The 10,355-nt window shown below is 49.4% G+C and overlaps 1 protein-coding gene across 1 annotated transcript; it reads left to right on the top strand.

The window, feature by feature from the left end:
• Window positions 1–564: 564 nt before the first annotated feature.
• Window positions 565–1,139, top strand: LOC121462395 (elongin-C-like). Its single transcript, XM_041673958.1, has one exon. It carries the CDS (start codon window positions 834–836, stop codon window positions 1,137–1,139), a length of 306 nt encoding a protein of 101 aa, XP_041529892.1. The 5' UTR covers window positions 565–833.
• Window positions 1,140–10,355: the final 9,216 nt, after the last annotated feature.

Below are 10,355 nucleotides of genomic sequence, written 5' to 3'. Positions count from 1 at the left end.
TGCTTACTGGCTTGCTCCTCATGGCTTGCTCATTCTGCTTTCTTATAGAACCCAGGACGACCAGTCTAGGGATGGCACCATCCACCATGGGCTGAGCCCTCCCCTATTGATCCCTAATTGAGAATATCCCTTACAGTTGTAATTCATGGAGGCATTTTCTGAATCGAGGCTCCTTTCTCTCTGATGGCTCTAGCTTGTGTCCAAGTTGGTACACAAAATCAGCCAATACAGCTGACCCCTTGTCAACTTAACCCATGAACACATCACTATTAAGCCACAACCCTTCCTTTCTAATTCATCTCTAAGACCTCACATTTAAAAACATAACTTTAAAAGTCCCACAGTCTTTACAAATTTAAACACATTAAAATTTCAATCCCTTTAAAATAGCCAATCTCTTTTAAAACCCAAAGTCTTTTAAAGTTCAACGTCTCTCCTCTGTGGGCTCCAGTGAAACATTTAATTATTTCAAGAGGGAAAAATCAGTGCACAGGCACAATCAAATCATACCAAAACCAAATATCCAACCATACTACGGCTGGGAGTTATTCTTGATTTTCCAGACTCCTCCAAGGAGCTGGGTCCCTTCTCCAGCTCTGCCCTCTGCAGCACACACAGCTTGTCTTCTAGGCTCCTGCTGGATCCACTCCACTGTGCTGTTCTTGGTGGTCATTCCTTGGAACTGGCTTCTCCAAAATGCCAGGGTCTTGTGTGGGGGGTGCTGAATAGTGGATGAGCCAATATATGGGGACACAGTTGTGGTGGCTGCGGGGCTGGTTAGAGGCTACTAAAGTTCCTGTGGACTCAAGTAGAATGTTGTAAGAACATAATAGATGGTGGGGAGAAAGCCTAGGGTTGCTGTGAAGGCTTTGACGCCATGTGTGTCGCTAATAATATCTTCTGAGGGCCATGAATTTATTGTAAAAAGAGAGCATGCATTTACACTGGGAACAATAAAGGCCATGTTGAGCGGACCAGGGAAGTTTGCTGAGAATGAGGTCAATTTTAGGGAGATCCCTTTGCATGTATTTTACCTACAAGGTGGTTACACTAGGAGCTCCACCGAGATTCCCGAATTCCAGACTGCACCCGAAATTGCATTGGAACTGCTGATGGCTGCGAACTTCCTAGATTGTTAAGTAAAATAAATTATAATAAACTGCTAATCTTTTCAGTATTTCATACCTGAGTTCAGTTGGTAATTTTTTGCACATATAGCATGTTGCCTGTATGAAACTGAACCCTAAAGTTAATTGCTGAGCAGATTCCTCCTGTCTTTTGCATAAGCAGAGTTGAAATTTGCTTGTTACATCAACAAATTAAGGCCAAGAAATAAACAAATAATGCCAGCTTGTAGGTGGTTTGCTTTCTCCTTCGGATGTGACCTTTAAAATAATAACTAATAAAGCAAATCCTGGAATGTAAACATAAATGAGCATATTCTACAGGTGACTATGGGGCTAAGAGTTTTTATGTTTTAGTATTTTTTAAGAACCAGTCCTGATCTTGCAGTGTCTGAGCACAACTAGGGCTATGCAAATAATTACATGAAAAAACTTGTTTATAACTTAGCCTTGATTTTTGCACCTCAAAGAACATGAGTTGAAATTTCTTAATGTGTTTTTTTTTTTGATAAACTGCAGTATTGTTTAACAACAAAAAAGAACAGAACAACAAAGAAACGCTGGGGTTGCAACTGGGCGGAACTCTCCCCAATAGTCAGTGGCTCTCCTCATGGTGCCAAGGCTCAACCCCTTCACATGACCCCTTCAGTCACTTCATGCCACTGCCAGTGAGGCTCCACCTTTGCCAATGGCCACTCCTGGCCTCTCACAGTGCCAAGCCTCAGCTCTCCAAAACCCTTCATGCCTTCAAAACCGGTACCACCTGGGAACACTTCCACATTACCAAGTCCGGCTGCCAGCACAAGGTACAGCCTTGGCTGCCTCAGGAACACAGTTCCTCTGTGCTCTCGGGAAACACGTCCCAGAAGACTTCACCTCAGTGATGTTGGTCTCTTCTTAATCACTACTAATTTCTTAGCTCCAGCTGACCAGCATCCATTATCCCAGCAAAGCAAAATTCTGCTTCAGTAGTTCTAGTATCTTGTTAATCACAGCTGATTCTTCAGCCCCAGCTAACCAGACCCTCAGGATGTTAATTCAAAGTATCAAATGGCTCTGAGAGAGTCTTTAAACTTCTCCCTGAGACTTCACAAGCAGCCCTCCATCTCCTGCACTGCTCTCAACGTTATCTTCCAAGTCCCCACAGAACATCGCACTTGGCCCTTAAATTCACTGGTTCTTGAAGTCCCAAGTCCTTCCACAGTCTTCCCCAAAACATAGGTCTGTCACCGCAACACCCCACTACACTTGGACCCTTTTCTCTTAGCTAGGGTTTTTATCGCTGTGATGAAACACCATGACCAAGAAGCAAGTTGTGGAGGAAAGGGTTTTTGGCTTACACTTCTACATTGCTGTTCATCACTGAAGAAGTCAGGACAGGAACTCAAAACAGGGCAGGAACCTGGAGGCAGGAGCTGATGCAGAGACCATGGAGGGGTGCTGCTTACTGACTTGCTCAGCCTGCTTTCTTATAGAAGCCAGAACCAGCAGCCCAGAAATGGCACCACTCACAATGGGTTGGGCCCTCCCCCATTATTCACTAATTGAGAAAATGCCTTACAGCTGGATCTCAAGGACGCATTTCCTCAGCGGAGGCTCCTTGCTCTCTGATGACTCTAACCCGTGTCAGAACAGCCAGTACAGACACGGCCATGAGAAATGTGCACAAGACAAGACAAGTGTATGAAGTTCCTTGAGGTTCCTAGTCTCCGGTGAGGTGGGGAGCACCAGCTCTCACACACTGGGTGACCTTAGCAGGGCGACAGCGTGAGGAGGAAGTGAAGGAGGCACCTCTGTGGCCATAGCTCTGTGACTGCTGCTGCCTGACACTGACATTTTGCACATTAACCAGAATTTAACCAAAGGCGATTTGAGCACATCTATGACTGATCCTACCAAACCTAGCAAGAGGACGGGTAAGATGTGTGCGGGTGAAGAGTGACAGAAGACATTGAAAGCATCACTAAGGTCACAGGTGTGCACACACAGGTCCTCTCCACATGGGAGAGCCACGGACACAGAGAGGCACAGGGGCAGGACTTCCCAAGGGTCTGGTAGGACTCTGACCACAGATCCCAAACTTTATGTCCAGAGCCATGGGCATGCACCAGCTTCTGCACCTGCAAGGAACAGGGCATCCTGTTTTCCCAACAGGGTGGCCAGCTCAGTGCTGGAGAAAAAGCCTGCCCTTTAGGGCCCCGTGGCCCATTTCACCCTGGAGAGAGCAGAAGTGTAAGTTCTATGATGATTCCATGACACACGCATGTCAAAACTCCTTAACTCTGTAACTACATCCTCAGAGCCAGGGAAGGAGGATGGCCACATGTGACTGATGTTTCCAGGATTTCACATAACGGGGTGTATTTTACTTCCCCAACAGGTGGGGGAGAAGGGAGATAGGAGGGAAAGTTTCACACTAAGCTAGTCAGATTCACGCTAGGATAGGTGTTTTCATGCAGCCAAGGCGGACTTTTATCCTTCAGCCTCAGCCTTCTGGATTCTGGGGTGAGAGTCGCATGCCACAATGCCAGGTTTATGTGGGGCTGGGGTTAGTACCCAGGGCCCTGCACATGCTAGGCAGGCTCTTTACCAACAGCACTGCACCTCCGGGCAAAGTGGTGCTTGTTTTCTGGGAGCATCGCAAAGATGGGTCTGACCTTGAAAATGACACTTAAAACGACCGAAAAGCTGGCTATTTGAAATGATTTGATTCCTGACTCCTTAATAAACATCATCTCTCGACTCTGTCCCATGTGATGAGGGTGGGAGGCCACACAGGTGGGGCAGAGGCTCTGTGATGACATCACTAAAGTAGAACCAAGGCACAGGATCTGGTGTTTGTTTCTCTGTTGCTGTCTGCTGCATGAACACTCTGGGAAGGGCTTAGCAGGTTTAGAAGTCTTTTGTATACAGGGATTTCCCTTGGTGCGAGGCACCTAATGGGATCAAGAACACAGGGACTACAAATGGTACGCTGTGAGCCAGACTCTGTGTTTCTAAGTCAAGTGGCCACTTGTGTGGACAGTTGCTGGCTGACCACATTTGACCTGTGTCACCCACAGCTCCTGAATACTACCTGATAAGGCATGACAGACTCTGCTGAATTTCCTGGAACACCACTACTGCCCACTGGCCTATTTATGGAATTATTTTGCCGTAAGGAAGGTTAGCTTTCCTGGGACATGATGTCACAGGAGCCATCGGGATCACCTAGCAACGGAACACAGCAACATGTCCAGCTATTTATAACCAGCTGGCTGGCTGCGCCAAGAGGTACGCACTTAGATCCACCAGAGAGCGTGGGGTCATTTGATTCTTCTGGAAGCCATAGCTGCTTCTAGAGTTGACAGAGGGTGAGGGAGCCCAGACTCTCAGCTGTAGTGCTTGGTCCTAAGCACGTTCCATAGAACCTCCAGTTTGCTCACAACACGGTAGAGCACCACTGCCCAGAAACCAACTCATTCAGAACCAACTCAGGCAAGCTGGGCGCAAAGACAGTGCTGGGGACGGGCACACTGACACGGAAGCCTGGTGGCCCGAAGTCCATGGGATCCTCCCTTTCCTCCAGCCATCCCAGGACCACTGTCCTAGGCAGGTGACTGAAATCTCAGGGCCTGAGAAAGGAGCCCAGCATCTCAAGGATAATTCTGGGTAGAGGAACGCCACCTTCGGGTAGCCCGGGGCCCACCTCCTGCCTGCTACAAGCACTCATTCCTTCCTGCTGGAGGGGTCCTGGACTTACCATCCCTACCTCCACTGAAATACAGCCTTTCTTGACCCCAGGAAACTGAGTTTCCATGTAATATGTCTTTCATCTGTCATGAGTTTGAACTCTTTGGCCTCAGTGATATTGTTTTGTGAACAATCAAAGAAAGTGAAACCTTCTGGACACAAAGTATCACTGGCAGATGTAGGGCCATAGGGGCCGGTCTAAGGGCTATAATCTGGTTAGCCACTGAGGCTTAAATCAGCCTCCTCCACTTCTACCACCACAGCCACAAGCAGCTCTCAACACCAGGCCCTCCCCACACAATGGCCTGTTTCCTCTTAAACTTACACCCAAATGAACTTCTCTTGTGTTGCTTCTTTGGGGTACTTTATCATAGTGATGAGGAAAGACTGGCCTCTCAGACCACTGAGTCGTCCTAATGCTCTACAGTGAGGACAAGGGTAACCACTGCAGACATAAGTCACTGCCGAGCGGCGTGTGTGTGACAGAGAAAGCTGTCAATATGCAATTACGGTGATTTCAGATAGGAAATGTCACGCGTGCTTCCTAACAGTACCCCAGCTCGTCTCGGCTAATGCACTGACTGCACATCATACTAGGGTATTCTATTGAAGACCATTGTCTTTATGATGCTAAGTATGAACTGAACTTCATACATTCATGGTCTGGTGTTCACATGTGGAAGCTATGGTCGATGTCACATGTTCCCTGTGTACACACATGTGGGAGCCTGCAGTCAGTGTCAGACGTCTTCCTTTAGAGATCTCCGTCTACTTGCTTGTTTATTTAGTTAGTTAGTTAGTGAACAGGGCCTTGCTCTACAGACCAGGCTGGCCTCAAACTCCCAGGGATCGCTCTGCCTCCTGCATGCCAGAATTAAAAGTGTGCACCACCACAATGAATCCACCACCTCCCTGAACCCAGAACTCATTGATTGGCTGGAATGGCTGGCCAGGGAGCCCCACATATCTGCCTGTCTCTAGTTGACTAGTGCTAGGGTGAAAGATGTGAGCTGACACACTCTGGGAATCCAAACTCCAGACCTCACTCTTACACAGCACTTGGAGCCACCGAGCCATCTCCTCACCCTCTGCACGCACTTCTAAGAATAGCTCCTGACCCTTCAGAGAACTGCCCCTGGAGTCAGCGTGCAAAGCATAAGCAAGGGCAGTGAGGAGAGAGACAGTGCCAAGGCCATCGTACTCACCCTGTGTCTTCTCCTTCTCCTCTTAGGGACACAGATCCTCCGCGCCTGAGTTTCAGAGAAGACCAAGGTAAACAAGAAAGATCTCTTTCCCTTGGACTGTGCAATCTGAGCTGTGCCTTGCACCTGCCAAGATGTTCTGGGTCTTCAGAATTCTGTGGATAAATTTCCCAGAACTCCCTACTGCCAGGTCCTCCGCTCTGGACAACCTGCCGTCCCTTATCCACACAGACCCACATCTCCCAGCTTAGCTAAGCTAGACCTCCATTCCCCAGAGGAGACCTTCATGCCGAGGGCAAGCATGGAAGAACGGGACTGGAGCTCGCCTTCCTCCCCTAGTGTTAGCAACACCCGGGTCTCCAGGCAACCATCAGCTGTGGGAATGCAGTAGCCCTCTGATGTCCTCCAGCTCCACACACCTCCACAAGGGAGATTCAGGATGGGTGGAGGGTGGTACATGAGCAGAGCCTGACCCGGTGCTGGGAATGTCACACCCCTAGGAACAAGGGGCTCACAAAGGGAGCTGGTAAAACACTCAGCCAGTAAAGTGCTTACTTTGGAAACATGAGGACTTGAGTTCTGATCCCCAGAACTCAAGTAAAAAGCTGGGCATGGTGGCACAAATACATACATATACCACACTCTCACACATATACACATTCCACACTCACACATACATAACACATATACACACACAACACACATACACACACACCACACTCACACATAGACACTGAGCATACACCCACCAAACACACACACTCCACTCATACATACACACTCACACAAATCACATGAACACACACACCACTCACACACATACCAAACACACTCACACACACCACACATATACTCACAGATGCATGTACATACACACCACAAACTCACATGCACATGCATGCAGATACACCAAACACACACGCATACCACACACATGCACACAAATGCATGCACACAAACCCATATGCACATCACAATAGTCACATGCATGCACAACATACCACACATGGATGCATGCATCCACACACCACACACTCATGTACACGTACACACACACACACACACACACACACACACACACTGTCCACAGAATCTGAATCTGAAGAGATTTCTCAGCCTCTGATGTGGCAAGCACCTTCCTCTGTTACCTGAAATTCTCTGGGGACGCCACATCTGTGCTGATGGCCAGCAGGCGGAATGACTGATAGAGAATCACAGTGTGGCAAGCCAAGACCCAAACTCTCCTGGGCTCTCCTCAGTTCCTGAGTGTGGAGAATCACAGTGCGGCAAGCCAAGACCCAAACTCTCCCGGGCTCTCCTCAGTCCCCTTATGATCCACTCGTACCAACCTGATGTCTGATCTAACGTCCAGCATCCCTGGGGCCATTCGGTGAATCTCCCAGATGGTATTTAGCGAACTCGCAGCTTCCCTGACCCCAGAGCTAAGAATATGATCAGATTTGATCTGACACCATCATCCGCAGAGGTCCCTGTCTGCTGTAACCCCTGCCAGATGTCCCCACCAGCATTTGTAAATGATTTATTTATGGCTTTGTTCTGTTCTGTGACCACTGAAGTCCCCAGTCCACGGAACCTGAGAAACTGAACCCAGCTGCTGGATCATCTTATGCCCTTTGCACCGAGAGCTGTGTTTGCCATAAACACTTCCTCTAAGAAGCTGGGCCTCTAAGAAGCTGTGGACTGGGACCTCAGGCCCTAACTCCCTCTTCTTTCTCCCCTGGGGAAAGGGTCCCCGAGCAGAGGTGGGGTAATGACAGTGGTCCCACCCAAGCTGTTGCAACTCTCTCCAGAGCATGCCACACTGCAAGCTTCTTTCTCCTCCAGATTTTGCCTCTTACAAACACGTCTTTAGGAAAGCAAGCCCCACACTGCTGCCTTGACTTCTGTCTAGTACTGCCCACTTCTCACCCTCCACACAAGGCCAGGCTAAGTCATCCTGAGCCTTCAAAGATGTGTTGAATGAAGGAGCTGTTAGCAGTGACAGGATGAAAGGCCCAGGGCTTGTTTTTGGCTTTTTATGTGTGACTGATTTTTTTCCCAGCATAATATTTTTATTGATTATTTGGGAATTTCACATAGCACACCCTGAGTCCAACACTTCCCTGTCTTCTCAGGTCCGGCCACCTCTCTTTTGACTTCCCCCAAAGAAATAGAAGAAGAAGAAAAAGTCTAACCCATTCCACCCCTGGGAAAGAATAGAGAGAGAGAGAGAGAGACAGAGAGACAGAGAGAGAGACAGAGAGAGAGACAGAGACAGAGAGATTCGATACAGGAAGCCATTGAAAAAAAACTATTAAAAGTCGTGATAAGGATCCGGAGGTGTAGCTCTTCACAGTTGATGGTCTCTAGCAGGGGTGGGGGTAGGAAAGGACTCACCCTTCAAGGAGCTGCCACAGGGAGTTTGACCATGCTCCGGTGAGGCTTGAAGTTACTAAGGCAGCAAAACAGCCTTAAGAGGCAGAAACAAACCCACAGCAGTAGAGCTACCTCAGCCCAGCCCTGTTTACCTACTGCAGGTTCCCGTGTTCTCCCTGCGCTTTCACAGTTCCCTCTGATTCTCAAGTCTCTTCCCTTCCTAGGAAGTTCTACTAAAGAGCACAGATCTGACCACAACTGTGCTTCCCAATGGGCTCCATAAACCGGACAATGTGCCAGCCTACAACCAAGGCCTTCTGCCTGGGTGGAGCGCGACACCAAGTGGACAAGGGCGTCACCTACAGATAGTTCTGGAAAATACCACCGCTGCCTTCAAACCCAGAGACAGCCTCACTGTGGGGTGTGGCGACCACTTAGCGCCTGCCTCAAGTTCCCAGCCGCATCCGCGTCCGCAACCTGACTGGTCCCCGCAGGGCGCCCAGGTACACGCTGTGCCAAACTTGCCCGCAGCGGCAAGCCAAGGGAACTGCTTGGGAAAAAGGAAAACAGGTCTGCACGCCTCCGCGGGGAGCTGATGATCAGAAGGAACCGAATCTCCTAAAGTCACCCCCAACCCCGCTCAGACTAGCAGTCTAAAAAAGGTATTTCCTGGTGGCGGGAGTGTGACTCAGTTTCCCGGTGACTCAGCGCCACGAGTGTGCCGTGGTGCGGGTGTGCACGGCTATTCCGGGTGAGGCGGTGGATCGGCCTCGCGGCCCGCGCACCTCAGGAAGCTCAAGTGGGGTGTGAGAGGAAGCGCTCCCCACGCGGGGAGGTGACTCAGCTGAGACGCAACGCGTGGGGCTGCAGCACCGCCCCTCCGTGAGCCCCTACGCAAATGTGCGCAGGCCACTGGGGCCCCGCGCGCGCGCGCAGTTGTCCCTGTATGCCCTTGCGGTAGCCTCTTGATGACCAGCTCACATGCACTTCCCAACATCCTGCGGCAGGGCACGTGGGTGCGGGAGACTTTGTCCCCAGAACACGCTCCAGGCTCAGGTGCACATAGGTAACCAATTCCCCGAGTGGGGGTTGGTGATCCACACCCTAGAGCCCCGCTCTTTTCAGACAAGGTGTGTTTCTGCATCCTTGGGTCTTGGAGGCACACTCTACAAACCTAGCTAACTCACTGTCCTGTTCCTGGGCTATGGTTGCAACTTACAAGTTCAGAGAGTCCCGAGGGCAGTGGTCTCCCGGTCTGAGGACCAGCAAGGAGCTGGTAAGAGCTGTGAGTGCACATGGGGTTGGGAAGGAAATGAGTGGGGTGCCTCCTGCCCTCCACCCTAAAGAGCTTTGACTAATGTGCACATACGTGGAGGTTTAAGGGCAACCCAGAGAAGGTTTCCCACAGCCTTCGAGTCTGAACCTTTCGACACTCACTCTGAATGGAGCTGCCTAGTAACAGACGCCAGGGCTCGGAGAGGAGCAAGGGCTGTTTTCCATTGCGAATCAGAGTCGAAAGAGCCTGCCACACTGCCAGAAGCAGAAATTTAGTGTAAGCAACACCACCACCAACGCTACATAGATAGGGAAAAAATTCATTTTCTAGAAGTTATGTAGGATGGGGAGGAATTTTCCTCCTAATGTATGTAAAAATATCTTTGCCATGATGGTGGTGACTCACTATAATTTTTAGGAAGAAAGGGAAGGGAACTTGAGATACCTAAGTTCACTGAAAAGTGGAGATCTTTAATGTATAATCATTTAACAGTCTGTATATATGGCCTGAATCCATGTGACCCTAAATCTGTACGGAAGGGCTGGGTGGGTTTTACTACTGTATAAATTGAATGGACACAGAACAAACATTGGACTGACTGGTAACCTCGGGTAATTTTCTTCCCTGAAGCCAACATCAGAAAGA

Source organism: Microtus oregoni, unplaced genomic scaffold (genome assembly GCF_018167655.1).
Source record: "Microtus oregoni isolate MIOR12 unplaced genomic scaffold, Mior012 000024F_ref0000369, whole genome shotgun sequence".
Taxonomy (NCBI): Eukaryota; Metazoa; Chordata; class Mammalia; order Rodentia; family Cricetidae; genus Microtus; species Microtus oregoni.
The sequence above is the reverse complement of the archived record's forward strand: the minus strand, read 5'-3'. Positions and strand labels throughout refer to the sequence as shown.

What these genes read in the sequence shown, in the direction of transcription:
- LOC121462395 (XM_041673958.1), top strand. Translation starts at nt 834, where the DNA reads ATGGTGGGGAGAAAGCCTAGGGTTGCTGTGAAGGCTTTGACGCCATGT.